We start from the raw sequence: 20353 nt of genomic DNA on the forward strand, positions 1-20353 counted from the left end.
AAAAACTAATCCTGTACTCCTCCATACTGTAAGTAGAGGAGAACACAAATGGGAACAAACAAATGACCGTACCTTCCGTGGTTTCAATTTGTCCTGCAAATCATACTGGCCAATTCCTTTGTAGCTGATCCCAAGCCACCATGGGATGCCTTGCTTGTCCTGTGAGGCAAAAGCATAGTTCCATGACTGAACTGCATACATCCATTCCCATAGAGAAATCTGATTTTATAAGTGCAATAGCTGTTGTTGTGTGCATAATGCAATATACTGTATTCTTACCTTTACTTCATAATAATGGACACCATAGGTAGGTAGGGATTCCACTAGGGTCAAATACCTGCATTGAAATAAGGTTCTATTACAGTAGCATCCCAAATACCCATTTTCAAAAGGTGGTTTAACATATAAATATTATAGATGGTACTTTACACAGGACAATGAGAGCCTGATCTGTTAAAGATGCCTACAGTGAATCACAATGATTCACTGGCCAGACAGTAACTGGAGTGGGTTATTGATTTCTATCAGACCTTGGTTGCGAGAAAGGAGATAGAGTGTGTATGTGTGTGAGAGAATAAGGGAGAGAGAGCAATGAGAGTGTGAAAGAGAAGGAGGGAGAGAGCGTGCAAGACAGCGAGAGAGAGAGAGAGATGGAAAGAGAGAGGGGTGAGAGCAAGATGTATGAAGCCAGGGCCTGATGTCTTTTATCTGATGACTTGTGGTGAACAGTCGGGTATAAGAGGGAATGAGGGATCATTGTTTTTCCAATACTCACTTCACTATGGCCTGTCCTCTGGAGACTCCTTTCAGCTGTTTGTAATGCTCTATCACTCGATCCTCACTGTAAAAAGCATGATGATGACACCTTCAACTCCTACATTTTGGGCTGCATCACTCCTCCCTCTCAGGAATGCATCATACATCAGAAATCATTGTCTGCAATAACATTGCTGTTGAACCACTTGATATTTAGCAGTCTTTCTAAACTAAACAGTTACCAAGGTTAGTTTACCAGTATGTAAGTGATGGGTGCTCCTTTAGAACCTTGTTGGGAAGAGTTGGAAGCTTCTTCAGTTCCGTTCTGGTGGTTTCATCACTGAGAATAATGATTAAACAGAATGGTTATGAAGATATGGATGGTGAAATTCATTAACTAATGCTGTACATAACAGCTAGCAAATTACTATACAGAAAACTATGTAGAGAAACCATGACCGTGCATTGAGGCCTTCTAAAGTCCAAACAACCTGGAATGAGCTTCTAATGGATATCACCCCTATTCAGTTTGAGTCAGACTGTCTGACCCACAGGTGCAGAAACCTAATTGGCAGACATGCTCCAGGTGCATGGCCACATGGGAAGTTCCTGATAATGACCTAACTTAAGGCCCATTCTCTGGAAGGACACAGGTGGAAATGCAGACAAAGGTCCACAGTGTTCCATAATTCCCTTTCTATGGTTCCACCTGGATGGTCCCTGACAGTAAAGAGTGTGCTGCTGTTGCAATAGAAGATTTATTAAAGGTGGTAGAGCTATGCTGTTAGAATCCAGCCCTGCAGACCTCAGCCTTGGCCGAGCTGTCAGTGGTATGAGACTCATTAGAAGGCCTCTGTGAGGTTTTAACAGCCTCACAAGACACAACATCACTGCCTTCCCTCTTATAACAGACTTCGCTGTCATTGATTTGACTGTAAGTCTGGAGAAACAGTTCCATTATTGAAGGTCTTTGTTAAATGTGTGATGTTGTCTTGCTCCTTAGATACCTGCTGTGTTAGATACTCATTAGAGTGTACAAAACCTTAAGAACACCTTAAGAACACGTTTGCTCAGAACAGCCTCAAGTGTTCCACAGGGATGTTGACTCCAATGCTTCCCAAAGTTCTGTCAAGTTGGCTCGATGTCCTATGGGTGCTGGAGCATTCTTGATACACACGGAAAACTGTGAAAAACCCAGCAGCGTTGTAGTTCTTGACACTAACCGGTGAGCCTGGCACCTACTCCTAGACCCTGTTCAAAGGTTCTTAAATATGTTGTCTTGCCCATTCACCCTCTGAATGGCACACATGCACAATTCATCTCTCAATTGTCTCAAGGCTTAAAAATCCTTATTTAACCTGTCTCCTCCCCTTCATCTACACTGATTGAAGTGGATTTAACAAGTGACATCAATAAGGGATCACAGCTTTCACCTGGATTCACCTGGTCAAACTATGTCATGGAAAGAGCAGATGTCCTTAATGTTTTGTAGACTCAGTGTATGTCCTTACCTTGAGAAATCCCCCTTTGCTTCCTGAATAGATATAAAAATAACATGTCAGAAGATGTATGCTTTAGAGTAGCCAATTAATAAAAAGTACAAGGCCCCAAGCAAATAAGGAACTAACCTGCAAGGCGTTTGCTGCTAATTTGAAGACATTCTCACTTTCCACCTCTATATCCCCCTGTAAGAATGAAATCTTAATCATACATGCGTAAATGTACATATGGGCTCTTGAGACGCTTTGCAGGTGTCTGTATCTGAGCTCTGTCCCTATGACTAACTCATAATCATCGAAATAGAATTCTCTTGGACTGAACCGATCAGCAGTCTACCCTTACTGACTGTCTCATCTCATTCCAACATAGCTGTGACAAAACAGTGCTTCACAGCCACAGTCTGACTGTTTGAGGTTCGGTGGTTTATAAAGAGGGAGAATGAGACGGTGAGATCAACACAAAGCAGAATAAAATAACAAGTAGCTTACATTGTAGACGGCAGCTTTTGCATTCAGGAAGAATAATTCCACCGTTGTGTTGTCTTTCAGCAGTGTTATACTCTCGATGTAAAACCTTCGGGGAAAAGCACAAATAGAGGTTTGAAAAACAATTTGTTGAATTTAATGATAAAATATATATTGCATGCATAATCAGTAAGACATTCCTTAATCTCAGCACCCACTACTAGATATTCCCTAATGTAATAAAACCCCATTCATCATCATCTCAAACCAATCCAGGAGTGCTCCCTACTGGAAGGTATGTGCTACAGATATGGAGATGGTGCCATTGCTACCTGACCAGGAAGTTGAGGGCGATAGGCCCAGTAGCCTTCTTAGAGAAATCATGTTCCAGAACTCTCCGGTCCAACTGCAAGTATTTACACTGACCACTGCAAGAGTCAATGAAGAAAAGTGTTAGATAAACAAACAGCACTGTGAAGACACGCATACAAGCATACATACAGTATATACACACACACACACACACACACACACACACACACACACACACACACACACACACACACACACACACACACACACAAACACACACCCTGTATACTCTAACACCCATATACTTACATACTTACACAAAATAAGCAATGTGACTTACCTGTCATCAGCAAACGTTAGTCCGAAGTATTCCTTCTCTTTGAGGTTAAAATGGGAGGACACCAGATCTAGCAGTTCACGGGACAACAGCTTGGGCTGTGGAATAGGAGATTGTTTGAAGAGGGCATTAGGCCTATCTATTTGAGTGCATTATAATGTTTTGTCAAAACTATTTTAAATTCATAGGAACTAAATTAAATGTTACAATAATCTCTGGGGGGAAAAATGAAGACAGTATACTGTACCTGAACCAGCAGCTCGAGTTTCCTGTCGTCAAGGAGATGCACCTGGCAGAGTCTCCCCTCCGTCATCTACAATGGGGGACCAGAAGTTAGGTTCAAATTAAGTTCAGTACTTGTAGTATATGTAGTAAATGGTGTATTGGAATTGATCACGGTCAATCAACATCAACCCTGTTTAGATAATGCAAATCATGACATTAGTAGGACATTTCAGCTGTGTAGAAATCTTGTCTCTGTCAATGCAAATTGGCAAAGATCAAACATCAGCCTTCAAAGAGCGGTTTTGTTTTAGAAATGGTTAGAAAGCAAGTCTTTTTTATTAACAAAGTCCCATATTGAGCAATTCACAGTCCAGAGAGCTTAATCCTGTTAAGGAAATAATCATTGATGTTGTTAATTACAATGACTCCATTGTCTAATGGATTTAGCACTATGGTAACCCAATAAGGATTTAAAGTCATTCTGTATACAGTATCTAGCCTTTTGTAGCATTTAAAAACATACAATACATACACATACAGTACTCCCAGAACTATCAACATCACATCTGATACCTCCCAAATTATTGCATACAGTAACGCTAAGATATAGGTTTCTCATACAGTACTGCTAAAATATAAGTTTCTCAAACAGTAATGCTAAGATATAGGTTTCTCATACAGTAATGCTAAGATATAGGTTTCTCATACAGTAATGCTAAAATATAGGTTTCTCATACAGTACTGCTAAGATATAGGTTTCTCATACAGTACTGCTAAGATATAGGTTTCTCATACAGTACTGCTAAGATATAGGTTTCTCATACAGTACTGCTAAAATATAGGTTTCTCATAAAGTACTGCTAAGATATAGGTTTCTCATACAGTACTGCTAAGATATAGGTTTCTCATACAGTAATGCTAAAATATAGGTTTCTCATACAGTACTGCTAAGATATAGGTTTCTCATACAGTAATGCTAAAATATAGGTTTCTCATACAGTACTGCTAAGATATAGGTTTCTCATACAGTACTGCTAAGATATAGGTTTCTCATACAGTAATGCTAAGATATAGGTTTCTCATACAGTAATGCTAAAATATAGGTTTCTCATACAGTACTGCTAAGATATAGGTTTCTCATACAGTACTGCTAAGATATAGGTTTCTCATACAGTACTGCTAAGATATAGGTTTCTCATACAGTACTGCTAAAATATAGGTTTCTCATAAAGTACTGCTAAGATATAGGTTTCTCATACAGTACTGCTAAGATATAGGTTTCTCATACAGTAATGCTAAAATATAGGTTTCTCATACAGTACTGCTAAGATATAGGTTTCTCATACAGTAATGCTAAAATATAGGTTTCTCATACAGTACTGCTAAGATATAGGTTTCTCATACAGTACTGCTAAGATATAGGTTTCTCATACAGTAATGCTAAAATATAGGTTTCTCATACAGTACTGCTAAGATATAGGTTTCTCATACAGTACTGCTAAAATATAGGTTTCTCACACAGTACTGCTAAAATATAGGTTTCTCATACAGTACTGCTAAGATATAGGTTTCTCATACAGTAATGCTAAGATATAGGTTTCTCATACAGTACTGCTAAGATATAGGTTTCTCATACAGTACTGCTAAAATATAGGTTTCTCACACAGTACTGCTAAGATATAGGTTTCTCATACAGTAATGCTAAAATATAGGTTTCTCATACAGTACTGCTAAAATATAGGTTTCTCATACAGTACTGCTAAGATATAGGTTTCTCATACAGTAATGCTAAAATATAGGTTTCTCATACAGTACTGCTAAAATATAGGTTTCTCATACAGTACTGCTAAGATATAGGTTTCTCATACAGTACTGCTAAAATATAGGTTTCTCACACAGTACTGCTAAGATATAGGTTTCTCATACAGTAATGCTAAAATATAGGTTTCTCATACAGTACTGCTAAAATATAGGTTTCTCATACAGTACTGCTAAGATATAGGTTTCTCATACAGTACTGCTAAAATATAGGTGTCTGCTACATCCATACAACCTACAATGACTTACACATCCATCACAATTTCACATAATAGGTAAGACTACAGCAGACAAAGACACACACCTCAACCAGCCCCTCTAACTGCCCTCTATTGTATGTGACAGAATGAGGTTGACCAGATGAAGTCCTCCTACTGATCTATAGAGTGCTGCTGTGCCTTGTGGAGTTCCCCTGTGACTACTGTCTCTGTGGTAATAAAACTACTATCACACATGTCTGAACACATCCCAGTCCAGAGCTCATTATCCTCAGCATGAAGCCCTTCTTCCTCAATTTCCACACACTGACATCCAGCACGAAGCGAGCGCCTCTGACCACTAGCTTGTCCATACTGCACGGTGTGCACGCTAGCTAACCCTCACCCGGGCCTGGGCTGTCCCTGCCCTGCCCTGCCACGTCTGGTACCAAACCCAAGTCTGGCTGGGTTTGTTTGCGTAACAACATCAGTGCTATGTGTTGCCAACCCATTGAGCTAGGGCACGTCTGGCTCAGATTCTAGACTACAGACTGTGCTTTCAGAACGCTGCTTCTGCTAAGCCTGAGGGAACATGGGTCAGCCAGGAGACCTGGTGCAGGTGACTTATATTGTGGCCAAATGATTTATGCTCTAGGGACAACACAGGGCATGAGGAAACACAGATGATGGATGGTGTTAGATACCAGACAGTAACTGCACTACTACCTCTTTAGCATTCTCCCTTAAGGGCCGTCTCAGACAAGTCTAGTCAGTTTGGCTCCATCTAGATAGCCAGGACAGACAGAGATCAATGTCTGCTTCACCTGCCATATTTAGGCTCATTTATGCCCAGATGCACGCACACAGGCACCCACACCCACACACACACACACACACACACACACACACACACACACACACACACACACACACACACACACACACACACACACACACACACACACACACACACACACACGCCCGACTTCCCAGTCTGCCGTACAGTAATGGCTAAATTGATTGGTTATCTCACTGAAATGGAAATGGAACACTCAATCCCACAGTATCACCCGCTGTTGATTATGTTAATTAGCACTCATTCAATTAAGGGCCCTGACTTAAAGGCCATGCAATACTGACAATGTGATAAATTAACATTTTTATGATTGAATGTGAAATATGCACATTCAATGGATTCAATTCATTTAGCATGACTGAATGTAACGCACAGCGAACAAAGACCTACATTATTTGGCACAGTGCACTGACATTGTTCTGCCAGTATTATAGCAGCAGGATGTCCAGTGTCTTTGTGATGACAATACTATCATAGTTTATTCTCTTCAAAACCTGCTGCCAAGAATAGTCACAGTTGCATTTACATGTTGACCACTAGGGGGAGCATGGTGATTTGTCACTACAGTACAGAATTCTATGTGGGGCAGAAAATGTCAAGAAATGTTTCTTACTTTAGGCCCTCATGTGCGTGCACATGTGAGGATTTGTTTCAATGTGTACTTACAGTATCAGCCAATTTAATTGAATGAACCATCAGATTGGTGTGCCCCCTTTTAACATCTGGGCACAGTGGGCAGCATTAAAGCCTATCTATTTTTATCCATCTGGACACAGCTTTCATCTGGACAAAGCTCTTTCCCAGAAGAACAAACTCAGTAGGGCTGAAGCTAAATTCTATGTCACTTCTGATGTATTTTCTTTAATTCTTAAAAGTCTAAGCTGTTGGGGGGAGGGGTTCTAAGCTGACATATGGAATTGTTTTAAGAAGGTCATACCATGGATCCTTTAGCTATTTGATTTGGAATTTTATGACCCCTTTAGGTATCCCCCCAAAATATAAATACATAATTTGATAAAATATTGAATTTGGCCTATAGCGTTTAATAATACATACAAAACGTAGAACACCAATTGCATGTTCATAAGTCTCCCATTTCTACAGTGGGGTTATATTAGTTTGTAGCCCAAACGGTTCGGACGCTATAGACAAAAGTTGGCACATCAGCGTTACCGACTTCAGACGAGTCCCGTGGGGATTTTCGGGATGTCTCCTGGTCTGACAAACAGTGCTGTAGCTCTGCCACTTTCCACCACAGCAGGAGGGAGACATAGCGAATGTGCTGGATTGAGATGCATTCCATGCAAAAAAAGACAGATATCTCTATCTTAAACAGATAGATTTTGATGGGATAATTTTATTATGTTACTTAGATATAGAATCCAGGGGGTTTTAAAGACCTTGTTTACTGTCAACCTCACACCAAGCTTCATTGAGAGAGACAAATAAAAATAATAATATTTGGAAGTATAACTATGCAAACGTATATCTATACTAATGCATGATAATGATAATATACAGTATATTGGTATCGACTGACTGGAATATTGATTCCCATTTTCCAGTAGGCCTACAGTATTTATGTTTATCCAAGACCACTGTCACTGCTCAGTCAACCAAACACAGTCTATTCAGCAGCTTTCAATTAAACACCTTGCCTTCAGGGCCGAGACATGCATTAATCCCACATGGCAGAGATGTAGCGGGACATGGTGAAAGAAATGTAAAGGCTTTTTTTGTCTCTGCTGTCTGAAAAGTGGGCCACAGGCCATGTGCAAGGGACTGTAAGCACTGGGGCCTAAAGTCCTGGTTGGTATAGATAGCTTGTTACAGTGAAATGGTTTAATGTTATGGATTGGAGCTTGCCCTTTACTGCTCTAATATCAACTGTATTGAGGGGACCTAAACATAACCCTCTATAATGCTTGGCTTGAATCATGTCATCGTAAATGACTTGTTTCACATAACTTTATCAACAATATCACTTTCACATGACAGTTTAAAACTTACATGATTATCCACTATGTGAGAACAATGAACATGTTTAATGGCAGACTAAATATTCCGGCATATTGGTGCACAACGTATTGGGCAGTGCGTGACCTCATTACTGAGGAACCCTTTAATTGGTAAGCGGACGATAATTACACATATACAGTACTTATATTTTAAATAATGTTTTAATTAGCTGCTTCTTTCACTTGAAAAGCTCCAAGTCATTCCGGAGATATTTGTGTTGATAACACATTGTAATTCACACAACCTAGAGTATCTGGCTAGTCTACCAAAGAAACACCAGACTGAGTGTATGATCAATAGATTATACAGTCTGAAAAATAGAAAGAGAATCATGCATTTTCATGAATTGCTACAGAAGGATTCATACAGACACTGAATTTGTTTTTTCCTCTGCATGAAATGTCTGGTTTTGTTAAAGATATGTGATGTTGGTTTGATGTCATGTCCTGGTTGCACCCTATCTTATCTCAGTTTCCTGTTTTTGTGCATTATTGATGAAACCTTGTCTCACACACCAGCTCATGTCTGCTCTTTAGACTGTTACTGTACATATATGTCCTCTGAACATGGTTAAGACATGTAGCACAAGGCTAAATGCTTGCGATTCATTTTGCACATTTCTATGATCAGGTTCACATTTCCTGGTGTCATGCTGCAAAGCAATGTATAAGACTTAGTCTATATTTTTGTGGTAATTAGCCTCAATGTGTCATGGGTGGATTTGACAACCAGTAACAACTCATTAGGATCTGAACTAGTTAATATCAGGGTTATAGGGTTCCCACTCCTAAAGAAAACCAAACACTCTAAGCAGTCAAAACAATGTCTTCCTGTGAGTTCAAGTGCCAGTAAACAGCCTACTAAACAGGATACCCTGCTCCCATGCTATCAAGCCAGGGTTATTGAAAAAGGACCTAATCTAATCACGTGCACTGTAGTAGTTTTCCATTCAGCAACAACACTCTTTTCAGTCAGAGCACAATCGCACGAACACTCTCTGGTGTTTTGACACGAAACGACTGGATGGTTGTAAGGCAAGTGAATTCCCATATGTGAATGCACCTTTGGCTTCTACTGGTGACTGGTCATGACACTCTAGTTGAGCCCCAAAGCAAACATCTACGTAAGACTACTTGGAGCAGAATTATTTGAGGGGAGGCTGGGACACCTGTTCACCTAGGCCTAGCGCCTTCTGTGATCCTGAGGCAGTGAGCTGAAGGGAGTGGTGCTGGGAAGTCTCCCATATTTGGTTTCTCCCTTGGCCTAATTGGTAAAAGTCAAATATAATGGCCGTTGGCCATCATCTACCAGTCTTTATAAGACTGTTCGAAGCGTTTACCGATGTTGGAGAGAATTATAATATTGGACACAATAAAACACAGGATAGTATGCTGCATAAAATTGCTTGAAATATGAATTATGCTTTTGCAATATCTGCTGCAATAAAATAATTAAGAAGTAACTAATAAAATAACTTAGAAGTTTGATTTATGTAATTTGATATTATTGCCATCAACGAGCACTAAGCCCTGAACACTAACCAAGCTGTCTACACTGTCTAATCATGATAGCTGTAGTAGCAGTATTAGTACAGGAGTAGTAGTAGTAGTGGTAGTAGTAGTAGCAGTATTAGTACAGTAGTAGTAGTAGTGGTAGTAGTAGCAGCGGCATTAGTAATATTAGTAGTGGTAGTAGTAGTAGTAGTAGTAGTATTGGTAGTAGTAGTAGTAGTAGTGGTAGTAGTAATAGTAGTGGTAGTAGTAGTAGTAGGAGTAGTAGTAGTAGTAGTAGTAGTAGTAGTAGTAGTAGTAGTAGTAGTGGTAGTGGTAGTGGTAGTAGTAGTGGTAGTGGTAGTAGTAGTGGTGGTGGTAGTAGTAGTAGTAGTGGTAGTAGTAGTAGTAGTAGTAGTAGTAGTAGTAGTAGTAGTAGTGGTAGTGGTAGTAGTAGTAGTGGTAGTGGTAGTAGTAGCAGCAGCAGCATTAGTAATAGTAGTAGTCGGCCGGGCCACAGAGCCATACGAAACATAGTTTTTGTATTTTTGAGCACCTCCGAGAAGTAAAGTTTGATACCTACTAATGGTTTAGTTACTTTAGACAGAAACGAAAGAAGGGATGTTGGTCGGGGAGGATGGGTAGGCGTAATCAGTCTAGCAATTCAAAGGTTGAATGTTTGACGACGTGTCAGCGACAACTGTAGCATTTTAGATAACCCTTCCTCTAACCCTTATTCTAACCTTAACCCAGTTCACCTAACCTGCTATGTAAATTCACTTAACCTTTGTCGTTTAAGTTCTCCTAACCTATCTACGTAAATTATACTAACCTTTGTCATTAGTTCCCCTAACCGTCAACATAAATTCTCAACGTAATTCTCCTTTGTTGTTACGGCACAACAAGCAACCTGGTCTCAGATAAAGATGTGAAATACTATATTGTATGTCCTCCAAGATTTATGATAAATTAAGTCATCTAATTCGTATGATATTGTACGACCGGGTGAGACGTATGATACTATACGTCCTCTCATTCATATGATATTGTACGACCACTATTCCATTCATAATGCAACCTAACATAATGTATCATACTAAATGGAGTACACATACTTACGTACAGAATAATACGAATTGCCCTGAGACCACGCTGCTGCAGCAGTAGTGGTAGTAGTAGTAGTAGTATTAGTAGTAGTAGTAGGAATAGTAATAATGCCAGTTACTGTTGCTATGCGACTAGCATGAAAAGCTTTTTCTCCTCCTATAGGGTCAGTAGCAGGTGCTGTAGTGAGGGGTTTGCCTGCCTACTGAAGGGGACTGCAGAGTTGTACTATCAGGAGCTGCAGTGACTTTCTGCAGAGCCATGGGAAAGGGAGAGGAGCAGTCAGTCACTGAGGAGCGGGGTAGAGATTGGGCTAGGAATGATGGAAGAACGCTGGGACGCGGAGCTGGGATGCGGGTAACATAACTATGAATCACAAAGATTTGACAGATTCTATCATCAAAAGAAAACATTAGCTGTCAAAACAATAGTATGTTGACATAGCATTATTCATTTTATCGTAAATTAGCATTTACTGTCATCAGTTGTTGTTACAGGTATTAGCAAGAGACATGAATCTGAAGTATTTAGAGTTATGGAGTTGAACAGGTGTATAATACAAAATGGATGTTTGAGGATTAAAATTGCCATAATGATTAAAGTCTTATGCACACAGTTTCATAGAAAGTGTATACTGCCCTACTTATGGACTTCACACCATGATTTAGAGTATGTCTTCCAAGGTATGTCTAAATGCAGGATAACCAGCCTTTCCAAAAATAATCCTCTCTCCAGTCAGTGTGTTTCATGTAGATCCTCAGGAGAATTCATGGTTCCTGAAGGGAAAGCTGCCAACTGAGTGTTGCTCATCACCAGTATCAAACAGCCTCACAACCTCCTCTCATGTACTGAGGTAGATTCACTACACTAGAGGAGATGTACATACAGAAAAAAAATCTATATAGAGCCAAATAAGGATTCTTTGGCTTGTAACCATAGCGGATCCCTTTTTGGTGCTATATAGAACCTTTTTTTAACGTTCTATACAAAAACATGCTCATAAGGTTCTAAATGGAACCTTTATGGTGCTATAAATAACAATTTCCTAAGGTTCCATAAAGAACCATTAATCACAAGTTATATATAGCACCAAAAAGGTTTATGCTATGGTTCAACCCTTTTGGGGGCTATATAGAACCCTTTTTTATGGTTCTTTATAGAACCTTTATAGAAAAAGGTTCGATAAAGAACCTTTGTTAATCTCAAAGGTTCTTTGTAGATCTTTTTGAAGAACCATATAGGGTTTTTTATTCTGGTTAGCCATATTATATTGTTAAAATTCCTTATATGTAATTATTGTTTTAATTGACAAGTTGAATCAGGTGCGCTATCTCTGGAACAGATGGGAATCCCTGAGGAGAGAATTGAGAACCACTGGTTTAGACAACAGACAACAACTGACACAAGGCCATACGTGAGTCTTTCACAAGACACAGTCACTGGCCTTAATCATATAAACTTGTTTAACATGTAATGGCATAATACAACATATTAGATAAACTGTAATGACACTCTTGCTTACAGTTACACAAAAGGAGCTGTGCGCAACCTCACCACAAAATATTAGAATGAGCCACAGACCCTACATTTTAAAGCCCTTATGTGAACGGCAAAGAGCCACTGAAGGGCTCAAAGGGTTCTTTGAGTCATTATGGCTCCATATAGAAACCATCACCCGTCCCAAAGAACCATTGAGGAATCCTCTTTTCTTAGTGTTTAGAGGCAGATATCTAGCTGAAGTATCGGCCTAAGTGGTGTACGTACTGTGGGACTGGATCCTGGACTTCCTGACAGGCCGCTCCCAGGTGGTGAGGGTAGGCAACAACACATCCACCACGCTGACCCTCAACACATGGGCCCCTTAGGGATGCATGCTTACTCCCGTCCTGTACTCCCTGTTCACCCACAACTGTGTGGCCGCTCACGACTCCAACACTATCCTTAAGTTTGCTGACGACACGACAGTGGTTGGCCTGATCACCGACGACAATGAGACCGTCTATAGAGAGGAGGTCAGTGACCTGGCAGTATGGTGCCAGGACAACAACCTCTCCAACAACACGACAACGCCTCTTCCCTTTTTGGAGGCTGAAAAGATTTGGCATGGGCCCTCAGATCCTCAAAAAGTTCTACAGCTGCACCATTGAGAGCATCTTGACTGGCTGCATCACCGCTTGGTATGGCAACTGCTTGGCATCCGACCGCAAGGTGCTACAGAGGGTAGTGCGTATGACCCAGTACATCACTGGGGCCGAGCTCCCTGCCATCCAGGACCTCTATACCAGGCGGTGTCAGAGGAAGGCCATAGAAATTGTCCGACTCCAGCCACCCAAGTCACAGACTGTTCTCTCTCCTACTGCATGGCAAGTGGTACCGATGCATCAAGTGTTCTACCCCTAAGCCATAAGACTACTAAATAGTTTAAAAATGGCACCGGAAGAAATGGCAGCAGTTTTATGGGCGCCGAACCAATTGTGCGAACCAATTGTGGTTTTTTTCACATTATTTGTAACTTATTTTGTACGTAATGTTTCTGCCACCGTATCTTACGGCAAAAAATATCTTCTGGATATCAGGACAGCAATCACTCACCTCGGATTAGACAAAGATTTTTTCTTCAACAAGCAGGACACACAGGATGTACTTCGAACACCCGACAAGGCCAACATCCCCGTCATTGGCAAGAGAAAGAGACGCAGGTACAGAGGACACAGAGCGGGGTGCCTCATAAGGATCTGCCGACGGCGTGTGGGAAAGCTGCAATTACCGTCAACTTTGGACAATAAATTAGACGAGGTACGATCACGAATATCCTACCAACGGGACATCAGAAACTGTAACATCTTATGTTTCATGGAATCGTGGCTGAATGATGGCATGGATATTCAGCTAGCGGGATATACACTGCACCGGCAGAATAGAACAGCACACTCCGGTAAGACCGAGGGGGGGCGGTCTGTGCATATTTGTAAACAGCAGCTGGTGCACGAAATCTAAGGAAGTCTCTAGATTTTGCTCGCCTGAAGTAGAGTATCTTATAATAAACTGTAGACCAGACTATTTGCCAAGAGAGTTTTCATCCATACTTTTCCTGGCTGTTTATTTACTACCACAGACGGATGCTGGCACTAAGACCACACTCAGTCAGCTGTATAAGGAAATAAGCAAACAGGAAACCGCTCACCCAGAGGCCGGGTTTCTTCCGATGGCATTGAGGAGTACACCACATCAGTCACTGGCTTTATCAATAAGTGCATCGAGGACGTCGTCCCCACAGTGACTGTACGTACATACCCCAACCAGAAGCCATGGATTACAGGCAACATTTGCACTGAGCTAAAGGGTAGAGCTGCCGTTTTCAAGGTGCGGGACTCTAACCCAGAAGCTTATAAGAACTCCTGCTATGCCCTTCGACGAACCATCAAACAGGCAAAGCGCCAATACAGGACTAAGATTGAATCGTACTACACCAGCTCCGATGCTCGTCTTATGTTGCAGGGCTTGCAAACTATTACAGACTACAATGGGAAGCACAGCTGCGAGCTGCCCAGTGACACGAGCCTACCAGACGAGCTAAATCACTTCTATGCTCGCTTCGAGGCAAGCAACACTGAGGCATGCATGAGAGCGTCAGCTGTTCCGGCTGTGTGATCACTCTCCCTGTAGCCGACGTGAGTAAGACCTTTAAACAGGTCAACACCATAAACACCATTATCCCAGAAACCCTAGAACCCCTCCAATTTGCATACCGCCCAAACAGATCTCTATTGCACTCCACACTGCCCTTTCGCACCTGGACAAAAGGAACACCTACGTCAGAATGCTATTCATTGACAACAGCTCAGCGTTCAACACCATAGTACCCTCAAAGCTCATCACTAAGCTAAGGATCCTGGGACTAAACACCTCCCTCTGCAACTGGATCCTGGACTTTCTGATGGGCCGCCCCCAGGTGGTGAGGGTAGGTAGCAACACATCCGCCATGCTGATCTTCAACACTGGAGTCCCTCAGGGGTGCGTGCTCAGTCCCCTCCTGTACTCCCTGATGATTGTGGACTACAGGAAAAGGAGGACCAAGCACACCCCCATTCTCATTGACGGGGCTGTAGTGGAGCAGGTTGAGAGCTTCAAGTTCCTTTGTGTCCACATCACCAACAAACTAGGACGGTCCAAACACACGAAGACAGTCGTGAAGAGGGCACGACAAAGCTTATTCCCCCTCAGGAAACTAAAAAGATTTGCCATGGGTCCTCAGATCCTCAAAAGGTTCTACAGCTGCAACATCGAGAGCATCCTGACTGGTTGCATCACTGCCTGGTACGGCAACTGCTCGGGCTCCGACCGCAAGGCACTACAAAGGGTAGTGCGTACGGCTCAGTACAACACTGGAGCTAAGCTGCCTGCCATCCAGGACCTCCAGGGTTCAGGATACTACCTCAATTAGCCCGACTAACGGGTGCCACCGCACATTGGCTACCCGGACTATTTGCATTGAGCTCCCGCCACCCACCACCCACCATCCGCCAACCCCTCTTTTACACTACTGCTACTCTCTGTTTATCATATATGCATAGACACTTTAACCATACCTACATGTACAGTTGAAGTCGGAAGATTACATACACCTTAGGCAAATACATTTAAACTCAGTTTTTTACAATTCCTGACATTTAATCCGAGTAAAAATTCCCTGTCTTAGGTCAGTTAGGATCACCACTTTATTTTAAGAATGTGAAATGTCAGAATAATAGTAGAGAATTATTTATTTCAGCTTTTATTTATTTCATCACATTCCCAGTTGGTCAGAAGTTTACATACACTCAATTAGTATTTGGTAGCATTGCCTTTAAATTGTTTAACTTGGGTCAAACATTTCGGGTAGCCTTCCACAAGCTTCCCACAATAAGTTGGGTGAATTTTTGCCCATTCCTCCTGACAGATCTGGTGTAACTGAGTCAGGTTTGTAGGCCTCCTTGCTCGCACACACTTTTTCAGTTCTGCCCAAAAATGTTCTATTGGATTGAGGTCAGAGCTTTGCGATGGCCACTCCAATACCTTGACTTTGTTGTCCTTAAGCCATTTGCCACAACTTTGGAAGTATGCTTGGGGTCATTGTCCATTTGGAAGACCCATTTGTGACCAAGCTTTAACTTCCTGACCGATGTCTTGAGATGTTGCTTCAATATATCCACATAATTTCCCTTCCTCATGATGTCATCTATTTTGTGAAGTGCACCAGTCCCTCCTGCAGCAAAGCAACCTCACAACATGATGATGCCACCCCTGTGCTTCACGGTTGGGATGGTGGTCTTCGGCTCCCCCTTTTTCTTCCAAACATAACGATGGTCATTATGGCCAAACAGTTCTATTTTTGTTTCATCAGACCAGAGGACATTTATCCAAAAAGTACGATCTTTGTCCCCATGTGCAGTTGCAAACTGTAGTCTGGCTTTTTTATGGCGGTTTGGAGCAGTGGCTTCTTCCTTGCTGAGCTGCCTTTCAGGTTATGTCGATATAGGACTCGTTTTACTGTGGATATAGATACTTTTGTACCTGTTTCCTCCAGCATCTTCACAAGGTCCTTTGCAGTTGTTCTGGGATTGATTTGCACTTTTCACACCAAAGTACGTTCATCTCTAGGAGACAGAACGCATCTCCTTCCTGAGCGGTATGACTGCTGCGTGGTCCCATGGTGTTTATACTTGCGTACTATTGTTTGTACAGATGAACGTTGTACCTTCAGGTGTTTGGAAATTGCTCCCAAGGATGAACCAGACTTGTGGAGGTCTACAATGTTTTTTCTGAGGTCTTGGCTGATTTCTTTTGATTTTCCATGATGTCAAGCAAAGAGGCACTGAGTTTGAAGGTAGGCCTTGAAATACATCCACAGGTACACCTCCAATTGACTCAAATGATGTCAATTAGCCTATCAGAAACTTCTAAAGCCATGACATCATTTTCTGGAATTTTCCAAGCTGTTTAAAGGCACAGTCAACTTAGTGTATGTAAACTTCTGACCCACTGGAATTGTGATACAGTGAATTATAAGTGAAATAATCTGTCTGTAAACAATTGTTGGAAAAATTACTTGTGTCATGCTCAAAGTAGATGTCCTAACCGACTTGCCAAAACTATAGTTTGTTAACAAGAAATTTGTGGAGTGGTTGAAAAACGAGTTTTAATGACTCCAACCTAAGTGTATGTAAACTTCAGACTTCAACTGTACATACTACCTCAATTAGCCCGACTAACCGGTGCCTGTATATAGCCTCGCTACTGTATATAGCCTCACTACTCTTATTTTTCACTGTCTTTTTACTGTTGTTTTTATTTCTTTACTTATCGATTGTTCAGCTAATACCTATTTTTTACTTAAAAATCACACTGTTGGTTAGTAAGTAAAAATTTCACTGTTAGTCTACACCTGTTGTTTACGAAGCACGTGACAAATAACATTTGATTGATTTGATTTGAAAGCTATGATTTACTATTTAAAATTACCTGTTGTATTCGGCGTACGTGACAAATAAACTTGATTTGTTTTATCAAACTGATTTGATTTAGTTAACCAAATAGCTACCTGGACTATCTGCATTGACTGTCTTTCCACTAACTCTTTTGACTCTTCACATACACTGCTGCTATTTATTATCTATCCTGTTGCCTACCTACTTTAACACTACCTATTTGTACATATCTACCTCAATTACCTCGTAGCCCTGCACATCGACCTAGTACTGGTACTCAAAGTTACTCACTGTGTATTTATTCCTCATGTTAATCTTTGTTTCTATATATTTCTCTCTGCATTGTTGGGAAGGGCCCGTAAGAAAGCATTTCACTGTTAGTCTACACCTGTTGTTTACGAAACACGTGACAAATAACATTTGATTGATTTGATTTGAAAGCTATGATTTACTATTTCAAATTACTATATATTTAATTACCCACTTAAACAACACTTGTCTGTAACGACCCCTTTTTCCTTTTCAAGGGGTCAGTCATTACTTTATATCGGTTTTAAACTATCTCCAGTGGTGCAACATCACATTAGTCACAACACTGTTTTCAACAGGATATCCTGACCAACAACTGCAGGGGCCATCACAACGGGATAAATCTCAGGATAGTGAAGTTTGTTCACTTCCATATCTGAAAAACAGGCCATTCCTGTTTAGCATGCCAGCTGCCTGAAACTGTGTCAGGACCCAGTGTCTCTTTCTGAATCTCACTGAGAACATGACAAATAGTGACGACTTGTGACAAAGTCGGTGGAACATTCAGTGGTAGTGTTGCTGTTCTTTCTTTGTTCTGTTCACTGCTAAATCTAGAAGTGTACAAAAAATAATAATAATGCAGTTTTGAGACATGAGTGTACTTCTTTTTTTTTAATTTTTTTTTTACAAGTGTTTAATGAGTAAACTACATAACCTATGCAAATGGTAACATTAGGCCGGAGCTGGCCAAAACAACTGCCATTAAACATTATTATTTCTTACAACTACAGATGTAGGATCTTAATTTGAGCAAGTTTGCTACAGCAGGAAATAATCCTGCAGCAACAGGACATTTTAATTATTATGTGGATTATAATTAATTGAGATTTTTGTAGGGGTTGATACATTTTTTGTAAAGGGAAAATCAGGTCCGAAATTTCTAAATGGAAATTACAAACTTCAGAAGCCATTTTAAACCTCCAAGCTTTAAATTTCCTGCATTGCAGGAAAGTTCTCCTCAAACAGGGTGATCAAATTAAGATCCTACTTTTGCACTGCTTCAACCACTAGCTACTGGCACTGCCACCTGTACAACAAGGACCTCCCACTGTGTCCTGCTGTTGCTTTGGCTGCTAGTACACAGGTGACATTTTTTTATGGAAATTATGGAGTGAGCCAGCTGCTTTAGAGCAGCCACTAACAACATACAATGCAAAAAATGGCCAGCAGACAGCCTAGCAGTTAAAAGTGTTAGGCCAGTAACCGAAAGGTTGCTGCTTCAAACCCCTGAGCTAACTAGGTGAAACATCTGTTGATGTGCCCTTGAGCAAGGCACTTAACCCGAATTGCTCCTATAAGTCTGGAAGAGCTTCTGCTAAATGTAAAATAAATTATGCAAATCATCCACAACTCTTCATCACTATCTTATTTACATGTAGCCTAAGCACTCAGCATGGACAAAAACAGATCAGCGAAACGGAGAGACTTTATACTTGCAGAGTAAATGGATGTTTCTATGAATTAATCAACTGAACTGAGGCCCCTGAGTTTCTGATGCTAATAGATGTATTGTAAACGCTTACTGTATTTACTACTTACAACAGGCCTAATCCTGAAGACAACCTTTCTACATCAATACATCTAGATAATCATTGCCTATTTACTTTAGGTCTACCCAGCCCAATTACTGTAAGGATGCCTTCTTTTTGCACTGTATCCTTCCTCGCTGACCAAACCCAGGTCCCTATCCCTCCCGATCTCTCTATACATTGCTGTTCAGTGCAGACTAGACTGGATATAGCAACCAAGGTGTGTCAGGCAGAACGCAAATGTATTGTGTATCTTATCTGATCATCTATAAACTCGTTTTTGTTTTCTTCCATTCACATAAAGAATGGTATTTACCATTTTGATACAGTAGGATAATGATAAATTAAAACGTTGTATGCTATTAGTTACACGTTTTTCAAATTGAGGGAGGAACAATGAACATGTATGGCTAATGGTGGTTTATTTTCTGTTAAATGACAAACCTGAGTCCCCAATTAGAGCAAAAAGCCCATGGATGGATGGAATCCGTACGATTATTTTGTTGAAAGAAAAAACACTGATGCCGATATTGATAATAAAACGACAATGGCACAGCCAAGCCTAAAACAACGATATGATAAAGCCGGTGAATGTATCACTCCCAAAGACGCGTGAATGAACCCGTCTACTTTTTCCCCCGCACAGTTCAAAGAATACTCCCATATCGTTTATTGTCACATCGTAACCTGACAATCTTACCTTCGGTTTGGGCGTTTCCTTGTATTTCAGCTGGTTGGTTTCTTGATTTTAAAATAGGTCTCCCCTGGCATATTCGAACCCCATTCAATGCATCTCTCTGTCGTTTTCAGCAGAGGAGAGAGTATCGCTGTATCGCTGTCCACTATTCGTAGCCTTCTCCAGTATTCGTGCACGCTTGCATTCATCCACGCTCACCACGCCTTCGCCCCGCGGGCATTTACGTGACAAGGGCTTCTAGCGCTCGCTCTCCTCTTAGCTACTGCCACTGTA

The 20353-nt window shown here is 41.0% G+C and overlaps 1 protein-coding gene across 2 annotated transcripts in view; it reads right to left on the reverse strand.

Annotated features, from left to right (window-relative positions):
• The window catches only part of LOC139542538 (FERM domain-containing protein 4B-like), a 30017-nt gene extending 9672 nt beyond the window's left edge, over positions 1–20345 (reverse strand). For both annotated transcript variants that reach the window (XM_071348100.1, XM_071348098.1), the window contains exons 1-11: positions 20084–20345; positions 3617–3682; positions 3373–3467; positions 3053–3148; positions 2745–2829; positions 2385–2441; positions 2268–2290; positions 1013–1096; positions 776–841; positions 280–337; positions 73–159 (exon numbers count right to left, since the gene is read on the reverse strand). In XM_071348100.1, the coding sequence (XP_071204201.1) occupies positions 73–159; positions 280–337; positions 776–841; positions 1013–1096; positions 2268–2290; positions 2385–2441; positions 2745–2829; positions 3053–3148; positions 3373–3467; positions 3617–3682 (717 nt within the window). In that variant the 5' untranslated portion in view covers positions 20084–20345. The remainder of the gene's footprint in view (positions 1–72; positions 160–279; positions 338–775; positions 842–1012; positions 1097–2267; positions 2291–2384; positions 2442–2744; positions 2830–3052; positions 3149–3372; positions 3468–3616; positions 3683–20083) is intronic.
• Positions 20346–20353: the final 8 nt, after the last annotated feature.

This window comes from Salvelinus alpinus, chromosome 17, assembly GCF_045679555.1.
Source record: "Salvelinus alpinus chromosome 17, SLU_Salpinus.1, whole genome shotgun sequence".
Taxonomy (NCBI): Eukaryota; Metazoa; Chordata; class Actinopteri; order Salmoniformes; family Salmonidae; genus Salvelinus; species Salvelinus alpinus.